Source organism: Microtus oregoni, unplaced genomic scaffold (genome assembly GCF_018167655.1).
Source record: "Microtus oregoni isolate MIOR12 unplaced genomic scaffold, Mior012 000015F_ref0000493, whole genome shotgun sequence".
Lineage (NCBI taxonomy): Eukaryota > Metazoa > Chordata > Mammalia > Rodentia > Cricetidae > Microtus > Microtus oregoni.
In genome coordinates, this window is record NW_024543074.1 from 12,013,844 (window position 1) to 12,039,077 (window position 25,234).

The 25,234-nt window shown below is 41.4% G+C and overlaps 1 protein-coding gene across 2 annotated transcripts in view; it reads left to right on the forward strand.

Moving 5' to 3' along the window:
- Vmp1 (vacuole membrane protein 1) overlaps positions 1–22,400 on the forward strand; it is a 97,367-nt gene extending 74,967 nt beyond the window's left edge. For both annotated transcript variants that reach the window (XM_041664480.1, XM_041664481.1), the window contains exons 10-12: positions 5,364–5,425; positions 20,538–20,640; positions 21,607–22,400. In XM_041664480.1, the coding sequence (XP_041520414.1) occupies positions 5,364–5,425; positions 20,538–20,640; positions 21,607–21,750 (309 nt within the window). In that variant the 3' untranslated portion in view covers positions 21,751–22,400. The remainder of the gene's footprint in view (positions 1–5,363; positions 5,426–20,537; positions 20,641–21,606) is intronic.
- Positions 22,401–25,234: the final 2,834 nt, after the last annotated feature.

Consider the following 25,234-nt stretch of genomic DNA (forward strand, 5'->3'; position numbering starts at 1 on the left):
AGGAAGGGGTAGCTGAGGAGATGAGGAAATGCTGGCTGTGTGGTTAGGCAAGTGAGACTCTGCTAGCTCTCAAAGCCACTCTTAGCTTCATCTTTAAGATACACAAATCAAAAAAGGCTAAGAACCTAATTGAGAGAAAAATCATTGTGTCTTGGACTGTGATTTCTCTCATCTAAGGGTAATTCTCACTGATAAAAATTAACCTGTAAAGAATGTGTTTTTAATCAATGTGGTTTACAACAAATAAGAATTTACTAAAAGAAAGTTAGGAACAGTGGAATGATGTCTCTGAAAATAAAAATTTATCCTCATTGATTCCTCCTAACACTTCCCTGGCTCTGGTTCTTAAAAGGGAGGATGAGGGGCTGGGGAGATGATTCAGCAGTTAAGAGCACTGACTGCTCTTCCAAGGGACCCTGGTACATTTTACAGCACCCACGTGGCTACTAACTTTGTATAGCTCTAATCTCAGGAGATCTGACATTTTCTGGCCTCAGTGGACACTGAATGCACATAGTTCACATACATGCAGGCAGGCAAAACACCCATAAACAAATAAATAAAATTTTTAAAAGGAGGGAGGAGTGCCAGGCGTATTTTTTCATGCCTTTAATCCCTGCACTCCATCAGCTCAGGACCAGCCTGGTCTACATACCTAGTTCCAAGCCAGCCAGAGATAGATAGACCCTGTCTCAAAAAAGGGTAGGGATACTGATGACAGTGGCATGCCTTTGAGGTTTATTGAGTCTATCTTCTGCTGTCAAAATGATCACTCAACTATCAAGGATATCTTTTTCCTACTTCAAGGCATTTATTTCTTCCCACTTGTAGTAAATGTTTAGGTCAGTGTCATGTGTGGTACATACACTTTTTATCCCAGCACTCAGGAGGCAGAGGCAGTTGGATCCTCTGAGTCTGAGGCCAGCTTGGTCTAGAGTAAGTTCCAGGATTTAGGCTACAGGGGTTATAAACCCCCCAAAAAAATGTTTAGTTCAGTGAACACAAGGTTTTTTTAAATACTGCAGTGCTACTTAATGTGCTTAAAATATAATCACTGTATGAAAAATGTAAGAATAAAATATTTTATTGAATAGTAGTATTTTGTAACATTTCTCAAGATGGTTTTTCTCTTCTTTTTTGTGTGGGGGATAAAGAATGCTAACATAGCTTTTTGAGTTGTAAGTACAGAAGTGCCAGTTGTTTCAATTTTTACTTTAACAGTTTGAGTTGTAGTCTCTTTTGTTTTGTGTTTGAATGCTTTACTTGCATGTAATGTGTGTGCACTATATATATACATACATACATTTATATGTATATATATATATATGCCTGGTGCACAAGGAGGCTGAAAGAGGCTGTCCTGTGAAACCAAACTCCAGGCCTCTTCATGACCAGCAAGAGCTCTTAACTACTGAGTCATCTCTCCAGCCCCATAATTTGTAAATTTGTATCTGTCTTATTTTACTCTTCTATAGTAAAGTAACTTTCTTTATACTATCATAAATTTTTATTGCGTGTTTCTTTTTTATTAGTTCTTTTAAAATTTTGTGCAATATATTTTTATCCCATTCACCCCTCCCCACCACCTTTAATACTCACCAAACTTTAAATTATTTTTTTTTAATTTTTAATTCATCATGTCAATTTGTACTGCCCATGTACTCATCAATATATGGCCTTTCCTTTGAGCATGGTAGACCTACCAACGGCCACACCCGTAAAGAAAGTTATTGTAAAGTTTTAGTGCTGAGCACTTGTCTATCGCTATATACGCATAGCTTTTCTTCATACCAGCCAGTTCTTTTTGTTTGTTTGTTTGTTTTTTGTTTTTCGAGACAGGGTTTCTCTGTGGCTTTGTAGCCTGTCCTGGAACTAGCTCTGTAGACCAGGCTGGCCTTGAACTCACAGGGATCCACCTGCCTCTGCCTCCCGAGTGCTGGGATTAAAGGTGTGAACCACCACCGCCCAGCCAAACCAGTTCATATTTTTTAATGTTGTACCTCATACTTTAATGGAAATTAAATTTCTCATACTCAGTGGAATTTTGAGAAGGAAATGCTCTGAGTACAATCGTCATACTTAGAGTGGCTAATAAGTAATACATGTCTATGAGAATGCCGACAGCTAGAACTTGAACCCAGGTCAAGCTGTGTGTCCTGTCCAGTGTTCTTTCTTTTGCCTTGTCTTAACAAAGTTACTGATATGATTAAGCAAAATGAATGGTTTACTGCCTGCTGTTTATCAGACCAATGGCAGGTATAAGGTAGTTTTGCGGGTCTTACAGAGAACAAGCTTACGTTTAGAACAAAAAGGCTTGCCTTAAGACCTGGGATTCAAAACAAGCTCTGGAAGTTGAAGTTTGTTCTCTGTCTACTATGTAGAGACAAAAGAAAGAAAATCCATTTATGTTTCTGAAAGGCAAGAATCTGGTTCCTTTACTACTGACTGTGGGTATGTTTACTGTGTTCCATTGTACATAGTAACATGCTTATAAAGGCATGTCACTTGATGTGCATCCAGATGTAGCTTTGGAGAACAAGCTTTTCTCATTGCTTGACTAGGCAGTATTAATGAGTAATATAAACATTCTGACCAGTTCCAAAGTCCAGGGAAACACCCACACACAAACTTTTCTGTGCTGTGCTAAAACATATCTTCTCATTTGCTTTTCTTTCATCCCCCTTTTTTCTCAGCTAAACATTAGGCAGCCTTTCAATAAGTTATTTTTATGAATGTCTTTCTGTCTGTTAATCTTCCTAAAAAGGGTTCTCATCAGCACATCCATTGTGTTGGGTTAGAATCTTCCTGTTTGTTAGGGAGATGCAGCTTCTCTGTCTAGAGCAGGATCCTTATAGACATCGTCTTACTACCAAATGATGAAAATTAACATGATTATCTGTGTTCAGCTGACTTACTTACCATGACTATTGTTGTTTGTGTTTGTTTTTTTGTTTGTATTTTGTCTGTCTGTGTCCCCAAGAAAGGGGATCTACATTTGTGGATTCTGAGCCCCAGAAAGGTTTCTTCCTTGTATCCCTGAGGTGTTTTGTTGGTTTTCTGAGACAGGGTTTCTCTGTGTATCACTGGCTGGCCTGGAGGCCTGGAACTCAGAGATCCACCTGCCTCTGCCTGGCAGAGTGCTGGGATTAAAGGCGTGCGCCACCGTGATCTGGCTTTCGCTGAGGGTCTCTAACACTGAGTAGCCTCTGGCGTGTAGTAGGCACACACTAACAATCTGGCAACTGGTCAGTTTAACCCTTTGGCCATTAAGGGCACTTAGCACGTTTCCTCCTTTGTCTGCTCTAGCACCACTAACTTCCTCTGCTCACTTCCTTTATCCCTCATAGCCCTTTCCTTTGTTTCTTGTATGCACAAGAGTGGGAAAGATGGTCTGTGCCTTGTGTTTACCAGCTAAAATCCCCACTCAGACCCCCAGCCTTGAAGACTGAGGCATGTGTTCTTAAATGCCTGACACGTTTTATGTCCTACCAGCACAGTGAATTTTTAAGCTGTTGCATATAAAAAGGAAATTTTGTTTTGTTTCTCAAGCAATGAAGTTGTGCAATTATCGGGCACTGGCTGATTTTGCATTGTTAGGCAATGATGGTAGGGAAAGCTTATGGTGTTGAAATCACTGAAAGTCACACCATTATTTCTGTTGATGAGTGAAAGCCTTAGCCAGCTCCTGGTGTAGACACTATGCTAGTGCCTTCCCTCTAAACTTACTCCATAGTTGTCTTGTTAGGACACCACCATTTCTCTCTCTCTCTCTCTCTCTCTCTCTCTCTCTCTCTTATTTATTATGTATAGTGTTCTCCCTGCATGTATGTCTGCAGGCCAGAAGAGGTTTCATAACCATCATTACAGATGGCTGTGAACCACCATGTGGTTCCTGGGAATTGAACTCAGGGCCTCTGGAAGAACAGCCAGTGCTCTTAACCACTGAGCCATCTCTCCAGCCCTCCCTTCCACCATTTCTATAATCTTGATGTGTTACTCTTCTTCCTGATTGATCTGCCTTACCTGCTACTTGCATCACTTTTATAGTGAAAGATTAACAAAAAAAGAGCCTAGGCAGTTTGGATGCTCACCTTATTAGACCTGGATGGAGGTGGGCGGTCCTTGGGCTTCCCACAGGTCAGGGAACCCTGATTGCTCTTCGAGCTGATGAGGGAGGGGGACTTGATCGGGGGAGGGGGAGGGAAATGGGAGGCGGTGGTGGGGAGGAGGCAGAAATCCTTAATAAATAAATTTTAAAAAAAAGATTAACAAAAAAAGGAAGCGTGTTGTTATGTGTTTTATTCTCACCCCTCCCCTTTGGTCACACTGTCTAGAGTAATCATTTAACAGCAACAGAGCACTGAAGAGTTTGTTATCAGGAATTTGGAGAAACTCCAGGAATCCAGCTTTATGCATATTTAGTTAGAGAATTATTGTGCAGCCTTAAAAGCTAAAGTTAAACAGAGGCTGTTGAATCCTAATCAGTCATACACTTAAATATGACCTTTCCTTTCCCTGTCGTTCCATGTTACATTGTTGGCTTCTTTTTCTTTTCTTTTAACAACTCGTGGCATTTGAGAGAAAGACAGTGAAAGAGAGAGAAAGTTTGTGTTTCTGTAATTGCCACCTTTCTACCGTTTGTAGAAAAATCAGGAAAGTTCTTCAAGATTTTGAAGAGGTGTTCTCAGTTTTATGTTTCCTAAAAACCCTTAATAATGCTTAATGTTACCCATACTAAGTACTTTATGCTCACATGTGTTAAATCAAGCATAGAATATTTGCTACCTTCTAGCCATAAAGGTATTTTGGTATTGTTGCTTTAATGTCAAGTATTGATATCTTTAATAGAGTACTTTATACCCACCAGACTAGAATCTTGGAAAGTCACGAGAAACTTTTAACCCTAAACCTGGAAGGCCGGGCTTGTTCCAGGTTCTGGGCACTTTGATCTGGTTGCTGTAAAACCTTCCTAAAACGATAGACAGTCTTTCTAAAATCTAAAGTAGACTTAGGCCAGCCTCCTACTGTTAGTCCTTGGTGGGAGCTGTGTGGCAACCTGTGGCTTCTCCTCTGTAATGGATTCTAAGATGCTCCACTATTTCCTCCCAGGCTCAGTTTTCATGACGCACAGTTCGTCTGAGACACACTCCTGTATCCTAGTAAAAGACTGCAGCTGTGCTTAAGGAAGAGCGTCTTTAAAATACCAAGGACCACTTGAATTAAATGGTCTCTTATTTTAAAAGAAGTATTAAAATTACTGTTAGGAGGAGGTAATCACTTCTTTGTTTCTTTTTAGACAGTTACACTTTAGAATTTACAGGTAGTTTTTTTAAATAACTATTTAACTGCTGTTTTCTTTACAGAAAATCTTTGTTATAATAACTTTCAGCAAGCACATTGTGGAGCAGATGGTGGCTTTCATTGGGTGAGTAATTCCTTAAAGACTAATATTAATATTGTGGTTTAATGTTAATATTGTGTGTGGAAAAGGAAAGTAGGATAAAAAAGTTTAAAACGACTGTTTTTGAGAAACAAAAAGTGTTTGCCCTGTTGTTAGTTATTGAAAAGACATTCTTGCCGAACTGAAGGGAAGAATGAAGTTCACTTTTTCCACTTCTTTGAAAGCTAAATATGTATCAGGTCACATAAATCTTGATTTCAAAGAGGTTTGGGGTTAAAGTCTGTGGCCTCTCTTTGTAGAAAAGGCATGCATGTGTCATTACAGTTCAATGGGGCTTTAGGCCAACTACACAGTTGCATGTTAAGTTGAATATAAATCATGAAGTTTTAGTGTTTCACTAAAGGGGGTGCAGTGGCATGTTAAAATATTCTCAAAATTTATGAAGTAGGAAGCTGTTATTTTACTAGTGAAAAATTAGGCCAATTAAAGTGCTAAATTCCAGTGCTTTTGTTTGTTGATTGATTGATTGATTGATTTCAGTCTTAACCTACAATTCAAATGATAATGTCACAAAATCACTGGCTACAGGCCAACAAGTTGTTATTATAATATTTTAACATACAATTTGAATGATAATATCACAAAGTTGTCAGCTATGGGTCTACAAAACAGTAAAGAAATGCTCATTTTGATTAATTTTAAATGGAATTTGAAAAGTCAGGCGTTAGAAATAAAACCAAGACTTGCTGGGTTCTTAGTTGTTTGCTTCATCCTTCATGTGGTTTTTCTTTTTAATCATTTTCTGCAAGAGGCAGTTTCCTTTCATAAGAGATGGAGTGTGCCGTGATGGAAGCTAAAGTTGAAGTTTGTTTCGCTTATTCTTAATGTAAATCTTCATCTTAAAAGTCACTGACAACCAAATATTGGTGAAATTTTCTACCATCTAAAATGAATTACTATTTGGTGATGAGTTTGTGTTGGTTTATTGTTCTTTAAACTGTGTACTATTTAGCATAGTTACTCTTTTGGTTTTTCAAGACAGAGTTTCCCTATGTATCCTTGGCTGTCCTGGAACTCACTCTGTAGGCCAGGCTGACCTTGAAATCCTAGAGATCTGCCTGGCTAGCATAATTACTGTTATGTGTTATATTTTATAGTAAAAATAGTTTTTACAGTATTTTATATCTCATCTCTTATAAAATAAGGAAAAATATATTCTTGAGATTATACTAAGTAGAACCAAGTATTGGTTTATTAATTCTTAAATTTCTGATTATTAATATGTATATATAATATATAATAATTTATATATGAAACCTCTCTGGTTTTTTTACTGCCTGAATCTGTATAAACTAAATCCTTCATATGTCGCCATACATCACTTTCAAAGCAGAGCAAGGAGAGGTGGGCCTGCTGGTTCAGGCCTGTCATCCCAGCCCTGGGGGAGGCTAAATTAGGGTCCAGAGTTTGAGACAGTTCTGAAAGAGCCGACACATTGTAAGCTGTCGTACGTGCCTGCACATTGTAGAATGATAGTGCATGTGGCACCCGCTTTCTTGATTTCTTCTTCCCTCAGTCACAGTTTCAGCTGCTTTACACCCTTACCACCGTCATGTTTTTCCAGTCTTTGAAGTTTCTAGAAGTTTATATTACAGAGCTTCCATCTCATCTACTGAAACTGTTCCTGTCCTTCCCCATCTGTTAAAATGTACCACTGTTAGTAACTTTCTAAAATTTTTAGTCTGGGGATGTTACCAACAGTAACCTCAATCCTCTACTCTTTTTTTGCATAACACCTTCACTTGTTTTCCTTTTGTTCTTAAAACCAGAGTTCCTTAAAAAGGTGTATAGAGCTCTGAGTGTCTGTCTCTTGCTCGGTGTCACAGATGCTTGCAATTCCCACCATTCATCTGCCTTGGGGTGAAGCCTCAACCTTGCACTCGTGATGTTTCAGGCCAAATAATTCTTTGCTATGAGGGACTGTCCCATGCATTGTTAAGACAATCTAACAATGTTGCTGGGCAGTGGTGGTGCATGCCTTTAATCCCAGGCAGAGGCAGGCTGATCTCTGTGAGTTCAAGGCCAGCCTGGTCTAGTTCCAGGACAGGCACCAAAGCTACAGAGAAACCCTGTCTCGGAAAAAAAAAAAAAGACATCTAACAATGCCCTTGTCCTCTACACACTGTATACTCTTAGCAGCTCCCAGTCTGACAAGTCATTCCAGGGGCTAAAAGTATTGCTCAGCAAAATACCATTTGAGCAGCATGTTGAAGCCCTAGGTTCAATCGCAAATAACAATTATCATCTTATAGGCATGGATTGCTCAATTGTAAGTATAGGTCTCACATGTATAATGTCCCACGTATGCTCCCCAGCAGCACAAAAAGTGCATGTGTTTTCCACACTGGTGCCAAATGTTGTGTGTAGGGTAAACCTCATCCGTCATCCACAGTTAGATGCCCGTTAGATTTCAGCTTTTATCCTCAGAAAACCTTCTGATTTGGTCAAGTATTTCTGAGCTAGGAACCTCTCTGCACAGCAACATACAGTACATACACTTATAGTTTTGTTTTTGTTTATGAATATATGATTACTTGTCTTGTTGCACTCCACCCCCTTTTTTTTTCTGGGAGTCTTATGACCTCAAACATTCTTTTTTTTTTTTTTTTTTTGATTTTTCGAGACAGGGTTTCTCCGTAGCTTTTTGGTTCCTGTCCTGGAACTAGCTCTTGTAGACCAGGCTGGCCTCGAACTCACAGAGATCCGCCTGCCTCTGCCTCCCGAGTGCTGGGATTAAAGGCGTGCGCCACCACCGCCCGGCGACCTTAAACATTCTTAAGTAGTTGAGGCTGGTCTTAAACTTGTGATCCTCTGCCTCCACCTCCTGAATGCTGGAATTATAAATGTTCCCCACAAGGTTCAGTTTTATGTGGCTCTGAGGATCAAATGTAAGACTTTATTTGTGTTGGACAAACACTCTACCAACAAGCTACCTCCCTAACCCTGATTACATCTTTTCTTCTACCAATCCATAGAGATCCCCTTTTCTGCCACCCAAGTGATGGGATGAAAGGCAAATGCCCCCGTGTCTAGCTCTGTAAGCTTCCTAATACCTAAGAGCATGCTTTCTTGTTCATTGGCCTGAGCACCTGACCCCTTGACTGACACATAGCAGGCACTCAGAAAATGAGCACATGCTATCCAAATAGAAAAGTCAACAGGTCATTTGCGTACCCCTTGCTTTTTTATTTGTTTCCTCAGATTTTGGAGAGTCTAAGAAATTCTGCCATTTCTCTACAGTATATAGAAGTTGAAGTGCCTTTGGACAACTTAGTTAAAGTGTAATATATTTTGTTTTTTCAAGTCCCCAACTCCTTTCTTTTAAACTACACTAGTCTTGTCCCTCAGATGACAGACAGATGGCTAGTTTAGAGTACTTTTAGAGAACCCAAGTTTGGTTTCCAGCACCCACAATGATGGCTCATAACCACCTGCAACTCCAGCTCAAGGGATCTCATTCCCCCTGGCCTCAATGGGCAACTTAACTAGTGCACATACCTACATGCAGACATTTACATATACATTATCAAAATTATATATAAGTCATGCAGCAGGGGCAGGCCATATCTGTGAGTCTACAGTGAGTTCCAGGACAGCCAAGGCTACACAGGGAAACCCTGTCTTGAAAAAACCAAAGATTATTTTCTCTAAAAGATAGAAAATCTGGGAATGTATCTTAAGTGTTTGCCTAGCTTGCACAAAGCCCTGGATTCGGTCCCAATGCCACATGAAACAGGTGTGGTATCAGCTGCCTTATATCCCAGGGCTCAGGAGGTTGCAATGGGGGGCGGGGTGGGAGGGGCTGGAAATTCAAGGTCAGCTTCAATTAAGCAGAGATTGAGGCCTGACTGGCTACGAGAAACTGTTTTTTTTTTTAAAGATGATTTTCATTCTAATACATTCAAGAGTTACTAGATTTGTGTTTTTATTGAATCAGATAGGTAGTCTTAATTTTCTAAACTGTTTTCAGACATAGAATTTCCTGATATCTTTATCTTTTTCCAAGAAATAGCTGCAAGGATTGTCTCAGCTTCTGGATTAGCTATTAAGTCACATAAGTGTGGGGCAGGATTGATGGCTCGGTGGTCAAGTAAACAAACAAATTTTAAATATCTTTAAATAATGGAAGTTAGATTTGACTTCATTACCAGATGCCAAAAAAAAAATACTTTTTGTCAGTGATAAATTTATAATCACAATCTCTAATCAAACATGACAATATTTGATTTCCTAAGTTTTGGAATATGAAATTGTTTTTGCTTTGTTTTTTCTCTTGAGACAAGGTCTGTACATAGCCTGAGCCATCCTCATACTCACAGAGATCATCCTGCCTCTGCTAGGATTAAAGGCCTGTACAGCCATGCCTGGTTGAAATAGGAAATGTTTTTAAATACCTGTCCAAGTGGTGGTGTTGGTACATGCCTTTAATCCCAGTACTCGGGAGGCAGAGGCAGGCGGATCTCTGAGTTGGAGACAAGGCTGGTCTACAGAGTGAGTTCAAGGACAGTCAGTGCTACACACAGACACCCTATCCCCCACCCCCAAAAAAAGATGTGTGTTAGCACTGCTATAAAAGAATGAAGGCATGGGTTCATGAAGCTCAGGTTTGTCTGATACTAGCTGTATAGCTGAGAATGTTCTTGAATACCTTCTTTCTGTCTTTTCCTTCCTTTCTCACCCCTACTCCTGTCTGGTTTTTGTTTTTGTTTGTTTGGTTTTTGGTTTTTCGAGAGAGGTTTCTCTGTGTTGTCCTGTGTTTCTCTGTGTTGTACTGGAACTCTCTCTGTTGACTAGACTGCCCTCAAACTCAAAGATCTGCCTGCCCCTGCCTCTTGAGTGCTGGTATTGAAGGAGTGCACCACCACTGGCTGACTTGAACTGCTATTCCTAATAATATAATATAAGTATGGAGTAACCTAGCTAAATATGATACCCTAATTTAAATAGTGCCTATCCTCCAATTGTAATTAACAGTTTTTTTTAAAATATTTATTTATTATGCATACAATATTCTGTCTGTGTGTATGTCTACAGGCCAGAAGAGGGCACCAGACCTCATTACAGATGGTTGTGAGCCACCATGTGGTTGCCAGGAATTGAACTCAGGACCTTTGGAAGAGCAGGCAATGCTCTTAACCACTGAGCCTTCTCTCCAGGCCCTGTAATTAACAGTTTTATTTCTAAAACAATTCTAGAAAGTAGTTGTCAGTATCACTAGGTTTAAGGGGAAAAGTCCTGATTATCAGCTTCTAAATCAATAGGTTGATCTGGCTATACATGTAAATAATCAGATGTACTGGATAGATCACTTACATATTCTAAGAGGTTAGGATGCAGAGAACAGCCTTCTAATTTAAGGTGTGATTAGCAGATATATTAAGGTATATTTAGCGGGATAGAGACAGAATTCTATTGTTGTTTTTAAAGGTTTTCTTGTATTTTGTTTTGCACTCTTTGAAGAAAGTCAGAAGAAGCATCAAAGCACCAGGAAACTTGAGAACTTGAAAGGCATTATTCTATTTCTTGTGGCCTGAATATTATTATGATGACATAAAATTGCTTTTTTTTTAATTGTAGACTTTCTCCATTGTGAGACCTTCACATATTTCTTGAAGTACAGAACCAAATGATAAAAATTGTAATTATAAAATGACATGTTCCAGAATTCTCACCAAATAGAGGCTAAGAATTCCCAGAAAATAACATTAAGTCTATGACTCGCAACAAGCCATATGCAGAACATTGGCTTGCTGTCAGCTTGCCAGGGTCTTATTGGAAGACAAAGTCCCCAGTTTTACCACACAAGAGAAGTTTCCATAACTCAGTCATTGAACTCGAGGGCTGGGGGATGGGGTTGGCTGGAACAGGGACTTTTTACCAGATACAGAATGTTCCATGCTCTTCTTTGCTGTCTCCTATTTTTGAGTTAACTTGGTGTTTGACCTCAGAGTCAGGCTTGCCTGTGGCAAGAGAGATGATTTGAACCAGTTAGTAATTAAGCTGAAATCGGAATGTTGTTTCCTGTTCCTCCTCTATGGAAAGCAGTTAGAATGAGCCATGTCAGTCTAGACCATGGGAGGAAAAACACAACCTTTGCTGTTTGTTGTTTCTGTTTGTTTTTGTTGTTTGATGTCTTGTTGTTGAGAGAGGGTCTCTTTGTGTGGCCTGGGCTGGCCTGGAACTCACTTTGTGTAAACCAGGCTGACCATGAACTCACTAGAATTCTGCCTGGGATTAAAGGCCCCTGGCCACCTTGCCTGACTATCTTTTCAATCTAAAATGTAAACTAGTTCATGTCTCTGATTCTTTTTGACATTTATAATTATGAAATAATTTTCTTAAAAGGCTATTGAAGTCTGGACTACAAGCATTCATTTCTGGGAAAGGATAAACAAAGTTTAGGCCCGACTTCTACACACTACTTTTAAAGTGACCTTCCTCTGGTGATGAGAGCAGCCCTTCTCGTGTCTGCGGTAGTCTAGAGAAACCCTTCAGCATTTCTGTCATAGACTCCGGGGTGTGTCATAATTAGACTGTCAAAGCTATCAGCATTTTAGTGGAGTAGTACAGCTGAAAACCAGTTATGTTAGATGTGTCGAGTTTACAGGGTAAGGGGATTCCCGACACATTTTAATTACCCTATAAATACTCCTTAGATACATACAGGGCTGGAGAGATGTCTTAGTGACTAACAGCACTTGCTGTTTTTTCAGTGGACCCGGGTTCTGTTCCTAGAACCCATGTTGGGTGAGGCACAACTGTCTGTAACTATCTTCATGGGATCCATGCCTTCTTAGGCACCTGTGCATACATACATGCACTCAGGCACACACACATACACATTAAAAAAAAAAAAACTTCAAGAAAAAAGAAAGTACAATTTGCAACTGAGTATGGTGGTATATACATGATGGAGAAAGGAGAAAATTAAAAGGAGGCTGGAAAAAAATGATAAAAATATAAAAACTAGCTAGGTGTGATACTGAATACACGCCTTCAGTCCCTACACTCTGGAGACAGAGGCAGGTGGATCTCTGAGTTCGAGGCCAGCCTGGTTTCCATAACATGTTTTAGGATAGTCAGAGCAACATAAAGAGAAAATATCAATAGAAATAGGTCAGAATTCTTGCCTGATAGCTCACCCCTGTAATCTTAGCACTTAGAAAGCTGAGACAGGAGGATTTCCATGATTTCCAGGTCATTCTGACCTACACAATATTACTCTGTCTCCAATAAAAGCAACCTGATGCATTGGTTAGCCTCTCTGCTTTGAAAACTGAAATGAAGATGTATTTCTAAGATGAGCCGAGGCCGCACAATAGAAGGCAGTGGAGGGCCAGTCTCAATCAGCTGTTTGAATGAGACCAGAAAGATTGTCTTTCCCGTCACAGCAGACCACTCCTTCGACTCCTCCTTCATTCACTGGCAGAGTCCCCTTTGCCCTCCATGCTCAGGTCTGCATTCTACTGGAGAGAGTAGCAGCTAATGTTCTGGTTCTTATAGGAAACAACCCCAAATGTTCAAAACCAAAACCCTGTGTGCTAGAAACTCACTGAGGCAGTAGCAACCATGCTCCTGAAGTTTCTGTCTTCCAGCAAGCCTGGAAGAAAGGGTGGTTTCATGTATATAATAATACCACCAGCTACACAGTGAGCTAATTTGAATACAAAAGAAGTTTTAACTGTTACAGAGGGGCACACATGCAAATGCAATTCAAGATGTTTTAATCCCAAACCCTGAAGTTGAATCACAGCAAATTTTAGAAGGTGCCAGAGACTATCAGTCCAAACAAGCCATTTAAGAAGCCCTGCATTTTTAAGTGTAGTATGTAATTCTCACTCTGGATTTATTTTATGTTGGAGTACTCTTCCAAAATCCTGGTGTATAAAGAAACCACAGTTCAGGTCCAAAAAGGAAGTAAATTATACAAGTCACCAATTTCCCCGTACAATATCAGCTTCATAGATTATATTCTGTGTTCAATTACTAGACCTTCTTTTTACTAGGTTAAAATGCTTATCTTTCTCTGGGCAGTAGCATCACATGCCTTTAATCCCAGCACTCGGGAGATAGATATCTGTGAGTTCCAGGACAACCTGGGCTCCACAGAGAAACCCTGCCTCAGAACACCAAACCCACAGTGCTGGTTTTCAGTCAGTGCCCGTCCACTCTTGCTCTTGCATTATTAGGTCATAGCTGAGGTCTTCTGATTTATCCCTCTAATCTCTGAGGGCAGGACTGCTGTAAATTTTACTGCAGGCCTAGGAGATGGCCTTTGGCTTCTTCACAAGGCTTCTTGATAAATTCCCCCACTCTTTGTAAGGAGTCCACCTTCATAGGAGGATGTCGGGTAATCTGTCATTGTTGAATAAGGCCAGGAGTCTGAGGTCTGTTCTGAGTCACTATGAATAGAGCTCTAGTATTGGTTGGTCCCCAGGGAAACTGGTGGTTAAATACTGTGAGAATCTTTATCAGACAGGAAATGACAACTCATTAAAATACTAACCGTTAAGCCTGTTTAGATCACTCACTGTCTGGGGAGGGTGAGAAGGAAAATTTAACCCTACAGTGTTTGACTAGAGTGTACCTATTTCTAAAAACAGAATTATTTGCAAGTCTCTTACCAAGAAAGAGACTTAACTCCTCGTTATGTAGAAGACAGGTCTGCATATGATGGAAGGGCAGAGTGGAAAGGGCCTCCTATTTATCCCTAAGCACATCCCATTGTTCCCTTAAATGTCCGGCTCATTCTGTTCAGAAAACTTGAGAGCTCTAGGCTAGCCTGCACTCACCTGTCCACCACCATCACCCCCGCAGAAGAAGAGAGGGGAAATAGTTTTCTACTTAGGGCTGTGTTCCTATGCTTCTGGACTGCACCCAGCTGTCTTGTAAGTAATAGAATTCTCCAGGAAATCTAGGTGGATGCCCCTAACCCCAGCACTTAAGGAGCCCAGGCAGGAGAATGTGTATTCAAGGCCCACCTGGACTGTATTTTGAGACGCTGTCTCAAAAAACAACCAAACAAAAAGTGCAAGGAAGAATTCTCTAAAGCCAGAGGATAAATTTCATTTACTAATTGAATCCAGAAAATTCTTAAGACAAAAGCTTTTTGTTCAAACACAGGTTTGGCTGTTCAGATTCCTAAAAAGCTCTTCATAGCTGTCCGTTAGAAAGACAAGATAGCCGGGCGGTGGTGGCGCACGCCTTTAATCCCAGCACTCGGGAGGCAGAGGTAGGCGGATCTCTGTGAGTTCGAAACCAGCCTAGTCTACAAGAGCTAGTTCCAGGACAGGCTCCAAAACCACAGAGAAACCCTGTCTCGAAAAAACAGAACAACAACAACAACAAAAAAAAGACAAAATAATGTTGGACACAACAGTACACACCTGTAATCTCAGCACTTGAGAGGCAGGGTCAGGTGGGTCTCTGTGGGTTCCAGCAAGACAGCCTATGTAGAGGGAGGGGGAAGAGAGGAGATTGATTTTGTAGGAATAGCTTGCTCTCCTCCTGGACATTTCGTCTGCTAATTAAGCCTTAAAATGGATTTTAGAAGCGTGTGGTGGCGGCGCACGCCTTTAATCCCAGTATTCCGGGAGGCAGAGGCAGGCAAATCTCTTTGAGTTCCAGGACAGCCAGAGATACACAGAGAAACCTTGTCTTGAAAAGCCAAGAAAAGGAGGGAGAGAGAGAGAGAGAGAGAGAGAGAGAGAGAGAGAGAGATTTTAGAAGGCAGATGTGGCCCATTCTTCTGATCTTAGCACTTGGGATGTGATAGGCAGGAGGACCAGGCATTCACGAGCATTCCTAGCTATGCTCCAAGCCAATCCAGGCTACATGCAACCTTGTCTCGAGCCAGTAAGACGGCTCAGTGTGTAAGGGCACTTGATGCCAAACATGATGACCCAAGTTGTGTCCCTAAGACCATTTGTGAGTTTTCAACGACCCCCATGTTCAGACCTTGAGATGGTTACTGTCTGGAACTCAGCAGAGGGCTGCTAGATAACTTAGCCTCAGAGTGGTGCACAGAGAAATCACCTTATACCCATAATTTCCTATTTCGGACCCATGTCAGTATGTTTTTTACAGTAAGATATAATTTATATGCTGAGATCCTGGGGGAAGTTCATTCATGTCCCCTGCAGTAGTCAGAGGAATTTCTACTGCTTAACAAAATAGTACATTTTTGTTGGTTTGGCTTTGGGGTTTTTTTGTTTTATTTTTGTTTGTTTGTTTGTTTTGGTGGAGACAGGTTGAGACAGACAAGGTCTCTCTTTGTAGCTCTGACTGTCCTGGAGGACACTATGTAGAGTAGGCTGACCTCTGTCTCCCAAGTGCTGAGATTAAAGGCTTATGCCACCTTGCCCAGCATTTGTTGGTTTAATTTAATTCATATATGTTATCTTGTGAGTGTGTGTGTGTGTGTGTGTGTGTGTGTGTGTGTGTACGACAATTTATAGAAGTCGGTGTTCTTTCCACCTTGGACCAAGCATGGGCTGTCAGGCTTGTGGACAAGCACCTAACCCACTGAGCATTCTGGATGGCCTTATTTGACAAGCTTTCACCGTGTACTCTAGCCTGATCTAGAACTTGCTATCCTCCTGCCTCAGTTTGTCCAGTGCAGGTTTTATAGGCATGTTCTCTCATTTTCAGCAAAACAGTATTTTTTTCAGCTCATATTTCTATTAAGTACAATGCCCCCATGTCACAACAATACACTAGCAAAAAACACATTTGACTAGGAAAGTCCAAACAGAGTCGTGAGTGTAAGGAAAGGCTCAGTTTCATAGCAGGGTCTAGCTTGGTTGCTCTCCCCATGATGGAGAAGTAACTCAAAGGTACTTAAGTGTGGCTTTATATGTAGTGAACCAACTTGAAACAAAGTTTAGAAGAATGCCCATGAATAATAATAATAATAACTGATGGATTCTAGTGTACTTGGAAAAGGTATAGGACCTGTATTAAGCAACAAATGACAATTTGCGCATTATGGAATAGTCATCCCACCCACTCTTCCCCAACCTCTGCCAGCTCTGGGGCTTCCTCAGGACTGACCGTTCCTGGCGTATCTGAGAACAGAAGGTAATGCAAGCCTTTATGAGGAGATAGAAGAGAGTTCAGAATGCGCGGTCTTGTTGGAGACATGAATAGAGTTAAATGTGCTCTAAAAATTATTTTAAAAATAAAAGTTTACTTACAAACTGGTCAGGACTCTTTTCTTCCCCTCATGTTATTTTGAGTGTATTTATTATTTGTATTGTTTGGTTTGAGATGGGGTCTCACACTATTGTCCAGGCTGTGGCCACTGTGGCCTCAAACTTGAGCATTTCTCCCGCCTCATCCTCTTAGGTGCTGCAATTATAGGTGTGAGACACTACATACAGATGGTTTCTCTTCTTTCTTCTTTTTATAACAGTAATTACTGTTTGCCAAGAAGTTTGACTTCTGTCTGTGCTAACATATACTTAGGTCCAAAACCATGGGAAACAGTCAACTTAAATCAAGTTTGAGTTCTGAGCTTTAGAGTTTCTTGGGGGTTTTCTTTTAAGAGTTTATGATTGGTTTTTGTTGTTTAGTTTTGTTGGTTCTTTTTTTTATTTCTTCCCCCCTTGTTCTAAAAGTCAGTAACAAGAAACAAAATATCAAATCCTACCATTCACCAAAAAAAAAAAATTAGTTTGGGGGGTGGGTTATTTATTTTCAGGGCAGGATTTCTCTGTGTAACCCTGGCTACACTGGGACTCATTTTGTAGGCCAGGCTGACCTCCATTTCGGAAGTTCCCTCTGCCTCCCAAGTCATCCACAAAATTTTTTATCCATTTTTTTTTTCCCCGCTGTAGTTTTAGAGCCTGTTCTGGAACTAACTCTTGTAGACCAGGCTGGCCTCGAACTCACAGAGATCCGCCTGCCTCTGCCACCCAAGTGCTGGGATTAAAGGCGTGCACCACCACTGCCCAGCAGTAAATAGCTATTTATAAAGCTAGTTAAAGTTAAGTACTAAAGCATAGTTCTGCTTGTATTTGTTCTTCTTCAACGTTGTATTCCTCTGTATCACCAAACTAGTTCTTTGAACTCTTTGAACTCCACTACCTAATGGTAGGTGGAGGACTTCACCCTGAGGGTTGACATAAAGAGTTCTGAGCTGTGTGCACAAGGGAGCCCTGAACTTAATGCTTTCAGCATGACAACTATAAATTGACGCTGAACTGTATGTAATGTGTTGTAATCACACACACTCATATACGCGTGCATGCGTGCACACCTGCAAACACACGACTCCTAGCGTGTCAGAATAGACTCTTGCGTCTACTGCTCACACATAACTTGAGGAATGAATTTATGGACTGTTATATTTGTTTTAAATGTGTGTTAAGAGTGACAGCTGTGGCTAAGGATGTAGCTCTGCTGGTCGGGTGTTTTTCTAGCATCATGAAGCTAGGAATCCAATCCCAGCCTTGAATAAATAGGGTGTAGTGGTGCAGGCCTGTAATCCCAAAACTCTGGAGGTAGAGTGAAGTCTAGGTTGAATAATAAGTTCTAGCCTAGCCTGAGCTGCCTGATCCCTGGTCTGAAAAGATGGGGAGATGGGGGAAGTGGGCCGTAGAAAGATGGCTTAGTGGTAAAAGTACTTGTTGCAATGGTTTTTTGTCTTTCTTTCAAAAACTCTGGGACAAGAATACTTTGTGATGCTGGGCATGGTGGCACACGCCTTTACTCCAGCACTTGGGAAGCAGGGGGAGGAGCTCTGAGTTCCAGGACAATACAAAGAAACCCTGTCTCCTGTGAGATGGCTTAGCAGGTTGAGATGCCTAACAACCTGAGTTAGAATGATAGGACCCACGCAGGAGGAGGAAGGAAAGAACCAAGAGTTGTCCTCTGTTGGACATGGTAGAACGTATCTGTTTAATCCCCTGCACTCAGAAAGCAGAAGCAGGCAGGTCTCTGTGAATTTCAGGCCATCCAGGGCTTTAGTGAAACTTTATCTTAACAAAAGAGTGAGAAAGGACTGGTGGTGAGATTGCTCAGAAGTTAGGAGCCCTGTTGGCGTGTAGAGGGTTCAGTTCCCAGCACCCACAGGCTGACTCACAGTTCCAGGGGATCCAGAGCCCTTTTCTGGCCTCCTGTGGCACCACACACGTGCAAATATATACATGCAGGTAAAAGCTCATTTAAGCTGGGTGGTGGTGGCACACGCCTTTAATCACAGCACTCAGGAGGCAGAGGCAGGCAAATCTCTGTGAGTTCGAGACCAGCTTGGTCTACAAGGTGAGTTCCAGGACAGGCTCCAAAGCTACAGAGAAACCCTGTCTGGAAGAACCAAAAAAAAAGGGGGGGGGGGCCGAGAATGCTCTGTCTCAGCCAGTCAGTGGTAGCACAGCATGTCATTGATCCCCTACTCAGAGGAGAGACAGCTGTGAGTTCGAGACCAGCATGGTCCACAAGAGCTAGTTCCAGGACAGGCTCCAAAGCTACAGAGAAACCCTGTCTCAAAAAAGAAAGAAAGAAAGAAAGAAAGAAAGAAAGAAAAAGGGGAAGGAAGGAAAGTAAGGCAGCCTGCCTGAACTGACCCATGAAGAGGAGTGAGTCTCCCAGCTCTTGTGCACCTGTTTTATTCAAAGTCGGTGTATCTGTCCACACATTTTCTTTTTCTGTTTTTTTTTTCTTTTTTTGAAACAAGGCTGTCCTGGAACTCACTCTGTAGACTGGGCTGGCCTCAAACTTAGAAAGATCTGCCTGCCTCTGCTCCCGAGTGCTGGGACGGCATGGGTGGGAGAATTCGCCCAGCGGCACTTTGTTTTGATGTTTATTTGAGTTGGCTATCCCTTTTCTATATCATGGGCACAAAGCAGAGACCCGTGTAAGTGTTCAGTGATTAATAGGTAATTGAATGAAAGGAAAGAAATGGAATGTCCAGCAGCTGGGAAGCTGTTACTGTAAAAAAAAGAAAAAAGAAAAGAAAGAAAAGAAAAAAAAAGTCTTCTTTAGTTCTTCTGCTCTTGTAAACAGCAACTTAATTGTTTCAGAAAAAAAGAGTTCATTGGAGTCAGTACTCCTCTCAGTAGCACTGGGCACTGCACACGTGCGCCTTCCGTACTCTCACTGGCCCTAGAGAAAATATAGGCTTGTTTGCCTGTTAGCAAATAAGACAGATGAGAAAGTAAAGGGTACAGGAAATAAGGATGTTTACTTTTTCAAAACTGCCCCCACAGTCCCATTTTAAAAAGCCTGTTAGCTATCAAAAGAAAAAAGAGACCTGGTAGACTGGGAGCTTCAGTTGCCAGACCGGTTTTACAGCACTGGCTCCGCGGACTCTGGGGAGCTTGCTTGGTCCAGAGCCTTATCAGAGAGAGCTATCCAGACATCTTGGAACAGGCTGTTTAGTAATGTACAGAAGTTTCTGTGCAAACATCCATCATAAGCCGTGAAATGATTCAAGGTCCGTACTTCCTTCTTTGTTCCTTTGTTAATCACTGACTTCTGGGGAGGGGGAGGTGCCTTCCGAATGTGCTAATGCATTCTTTTTGGATAAGGATGACGCAGGGATTGTCCTAATAAGGACTTGGATTGAGAAAGCACCTCCCACCCCCACACACACACTCACTACACCCCCACCCCCCCTGAGAAGATGGGACAGTCAGAGGGAGGGAGGGCAGTTTCTTTTTTAACTAGAGATGACACAAGCATAAGTCATTTCCTTATTAATCGGTTTAAACCAGTTCTTACAGGAACTAGTGGTGATAAATGTGGGACTTCTCAGAAGTCATTCATTTTATTCTTTGTGCCACACCAGTGTGCAGTCTCCGCTGCGCTGCGCTCACTCGAGGTGGCTCTGGGCTCGCATTCCTAGTTTCTCCCAGATATGTTAATGTTTGAAGTTGTTTGAAGGAGGATTTTTATCCACTAGCCGCGCTTCAGGGGACTGTTTCTGCTCTGTTTGTCATAGTTTGTTCTTTTTATGCAGTCCCTGCTTTTTTTTTTTTTTAGGCTGGGGGGGGGTTGGTAAATGGATTTTCTTTAACATTTCTCTTGCTTTTCTTTCCAAATGTATCTTTGCTTGTGCTTTGGTACCTGCTTCCAGTGCTGTTCCTGGCATAGGTCCGTCTCTGCAGAAACCTTTTCAGGAGTACCTGGAGGCGCAGCGGCAGAAGCTCCACCACCGAAGCGAAGTAGGCAGCCCACAGGTGAGGACCCTCTTCTGGCTTCCCCCACTCAGCAGCTTCAGACTCAAATTCGATTCCCTTCTCTCCCGGTTTCTAGGCAGAGTGAGTGAGGCTGTTGTCAGTGTATTAGCAGGAGTTGGGGCACTGTGTATTCTCCACCGGGGAATGTGTCTTTGTGTCTCTCGGGTGTTTTCAGAAACAAGACTAGGGTAATTGAAGACAGTGGTTCTGTTGTGTACGGTGTTGTCTTGATCTTAATTGAGTTATTACATACACTTCCAGATCGGGTAAAATCGTTAGAAATTTTACCATCACCAAGTATTAGGTAACATGAACATGAATATCCTTTTTCATTTCTGCTGTGAGAAAGCCACTGTTTGCTTTCTTCTTTTTACTTTTTCAAATAAAGCAAGCCTCCTACCACAGCTGACCCTTCTAACTTGAATAAACTAAGCCTGTCCGTTTTGTCAGCAGTTCTGAGGCAGAGAGGAAAGAACCAGCAGGGATAAGGAGCAACCTGAACCCAGAAGCCGGGAGGAAAGCAGTTGTTTTCATTGACTTTAGACTCTTCCTGTAGCCCTTTGCTGCCGTCAGTTGTCCACACGGCTCCCATTCATGTGTTAAAAGCAGCTCTAACTTAAAACAAAGCTTGAGGTTTTTTTCCCCTCCCCAGCAAGATCTGCGAGGCAGCTGTAGAGAGTGGACTCTAACCAAACCACTGTTCCCGGGGTCCAGTATAAAAGAATAGCCATCCTCCCCCACTCCCTAAACTATACAAGTTAGCATCAGCTGTGCATCCAGCAGAGTGAACTCAGGGAGGCCAAGTGTAAATTTCAGGATACCTAAAGAACGGTATCGAATTGTTTGGGTTGTCTAGGCAACCCTCAAGTTCTCATCATTTCTCTTGAAGTATTGTAAGTAATATCCTTCTGGCTGTTGAACGGTAGAAAGCCTTTTTCTTGACTTGTTCTGCTTTCTCTCCTGCAGGGAGAAAACTGGTTGTCCTGGATGTTTGAGAAGCTGGTCGTGGTCATGGTGTGTTACTTTATCCTGTCTATCATTAACTCCATGGCACAAAGTTACGCCAAACGAGTCCAGCAGCGCTTGAACTCAGAGGAGAAAACTAAATAAGCAGAGAAAGTTTTTATCTCCATGAGTTAGCATGGAGGGGTCCTGCTTCACATTGGGAGAGCTTTAACCAGGAAGGAAGATCCCCTTTTCCAGCCTGTATTGATTTTTAAAACATTCTTCCCGAAGCAGTTTAGTCCGTCTTTTACACTGACATACTTTTCCTTATGTGTTAAGGTAAGGTCTCCACCCTCCGTCCAATCCACATTGTATTTCCTTAGGGTGGATGCGATGCTATGCTGCAGACGCAACAAAAATTGCCCTTCTCTTACTTTCAAAGGGCCCACATGGTACAATTGGAGAACTCCTGCCACGCTAAACGTTCTAAAATATGTTAAATATGACAGGCTTTTTAGGCTTGTCACAAATGATTGTTTTTTTCTAAGTCATCAAATGTATATAAGTTATATATATTGGATAGCAGTTTTGCATGTCTATCATGGAACAATTTAATATGCCTTCCTTTCCCACCCTCAAAAAAGGCCATTTTATGATGCATTGCACACCCTCTGGGGAAATTGATCTTTAAATTTTGAGACAGGTATAAGGAAAATCTGGTTGGTGTCTCACAAATGAGTACACTATTTTTTATTCTGTATATTTAGAATGAAGTCATGAAAAACTTTATAAAGACATCTTTGATCATTCCGAAATTGTGTCCGTTTTCTTTAGTGCTATGGTTTTTTGCTTCTTTTTCACTTCTACCAAGTGAGTTGCAGCCTTGCTAAATATACTTAAAACTAGAATTGCCTAAGCTTTAATTGATTGCCTCAAAGAACCACCACCAAGATATCTTGTTATGCTGGACCCAGAGAGTGAAGTTCACCTAGCATGGGAATCTCTTGCTTTATATTAAAGAAAGAAGTAGTGATGTATAACTCAAAGGGCACTAGTGAGAACCACTCTTTCATGTTCGTGTTCGTTTTAGCTGTTTGTATCTAACATTAACAGGTGGAAGTTTACTTCTGTGTGTTTCTGTGTTTTATTCTTAATGTGATTTTCCTTTGACATTTTTCTGATTGACCCTATTCATTTTGTTTTGCTTGGTAGGAAAATAAACCACTTTCTTTCCTAGAATTGGCGTTAAGCCTCGGCAGGCCAGAGATGCTTGCTTTGCTTTAAGTCCTGCCTGGGCACCTCTTGCTTGCCAACCGTCGTGACATCTGCATGGCTGTACCACCTTGTCGGGTAGCTTATCAGACTGATGTTGACTGTTGAATCTCATGGCAACAGCAGTCGATGGGCTGTCTGACATTTTGGTATCTTTCATCTGATCATCCACATCAAATGTTTTCATTCAAACATAACCCCGCCTCATGGTTTACAGTCAATAATATGGTCCTTACATCTAATGACACTTGAAGGTACTGCAGCAGTATCGAGAGAAGACTAACTAGGAAATTGGGGTAGTAACGATCAAAACTAAATAAATAAAATGAAAAGTGATCTTGCCTCATGGATTTTGGAAAGGTTGTTACTTAACTTTGTTTTTGGTTGACTGGTTGATTTTTGTTTGGTTGGGTTGTTTTGGTTTTTTCAGGGACTGATCAAACTTGAAAAGCAGTACCCAAATTAACAGATGGATTATTTATTTATTTACTTGCTTACTTATTTGTTTATTTGAGGGAAGGTCTCACTGTGTAGTCCAGGCTAGTCTTGAACTCAAAAGTGCTGGGCTTAGGCCAGGCGGTGGTGGCGCACGCCTTTAATCCCAGCACTCAGGAGGCAGAGGCAGGCGGATCTCTGTGAGTTCGAGACCAGCCTGGTCTACAAGAGCTAGTTCCAAGACAGGCTTCAAAAACCACAGAGAAACCCTGTCTCAAAAAAAAAAAAAAAAAGTGCTGGGCTTAGACCAATATAATTTATATAGTCTTGGCTATCTAACATCAGAATCGCCATGCTGGGTTCCTGTTGTTTCATCTCCTTCACTATTTTATTTTGTGTTTACTTGAAGAAAAAGGAGGCTGAGTATGAACTATATTTGTATTATATTAAATCTTTGGGATTTATTTATAAACTTGATTCAGGGTAGAATATTAGAGAAAGAAAAACTATTTTTTAAGCTCAAAGTCTAGGAGACTAATCAAATCCCATACCCTGTTCATGTGTCCTGGATCCCACTGTAGCAGTGTAATAACCCTCTGTCCAGTGTGGTTGCCTGGTTCCATTAACCACTAACATAGATTCAGCTACATGCCTCAAAATACATTACTACTTAACTTGAGCCAGTAGGAGCCCAGAAGGCTTGCAAGAGTGATGACTTGATAGTCCTTGAACATGAGAGGGCTTGGGCACTCCAGCTCTTTCTACGTAAGTCTCATTTTTTTAATGAGCCCAGCAGCAGTCTATACCCACAAGCACTACCGTGAGAATGGGAGGCATCAGGCCTGACTTCCATGACTTTCTGGAATCTGCATGTATGCATACCCTGAATGGCAGAGCTCTAGAAAAGGATGTTTTCATTTACTTGGATAATGGGCACCTAGTGCTGTAGTTCTCAACCTGTGGGTCATGACCCCTTTGACAAACCTGTCTCCAAAAATATTTACATTACAATTCATAACAGTAGCAAAATTACAGTTATGAAGAAGCAATGAAGTAGTTTTGTTGTTGAGGATCACCACAACATGAAGAATTGTATTAAAGGGTCCCAGCATGAGGAAAGTTGAGAACTACTGGCCTAGTCCCACAGGCTCCTAACAATCTAGAAAAAGTTAAGAATGCAAATGGCATTTCCATGCCTGCTAGGTATGGAGTACATCCTGTAGTGAGTCCCAGCGGGCTCTGTGGTCTGTGGCATAAGGGCAGGAGGAAAATCCTGTTCACAGGCTCTCAGCTGGCACCCATCGAGTACAAACGCTGCCTTAAGCTCGGTAAGCTGCCTGCTGTAAATGTCCCCTAAACTTCAGTTTTTGTTTTGTTCTTTTGCTTGTCCATTTGTTTGGAGGCAGGGTTTTTCTGTGTAGTCCTGTCTTGGTACTCTGTACACCAGGCTAGCCTCAAACTCCCAAGTGCTAGGACTACCACACCTGACCTTAGCTCCAGATTTATAGACTGATTATCAATAAGATGACCTATCATCAAGAAGATTTTATTATTTTTAATTAATGCATTGTGAGCATGTATTACAATGTCAAAAGAGGGCATTGTGTGCCCTGGACCTGGAATCACAGGTGATTGTAAGCTACTCAGTGTGGTTGTCAGGAACTGAACCCGGGGCCTCTAACAGCTTTCCAGCTCTTCAGTTTTTAAATTATCAAAGATTATCTTATACACATGCAGAAATGTCATAATGTATTCGCTCGACCAGAAACTTGTTTGCGGGTCCTCTGAATTAAAATCTAGCCTTCTGGCAGTGCTGAGCACACACAGCTGAGCTCTCTCGGAGCCTGTGTCATCTTAGACAGGCTTTTGTAGTAAGTGAAAAAGTGTATTTGACCAAACAAGTCTTACTTTGCTTTGAGGGGCACCATGTTTTGGAGGTTGT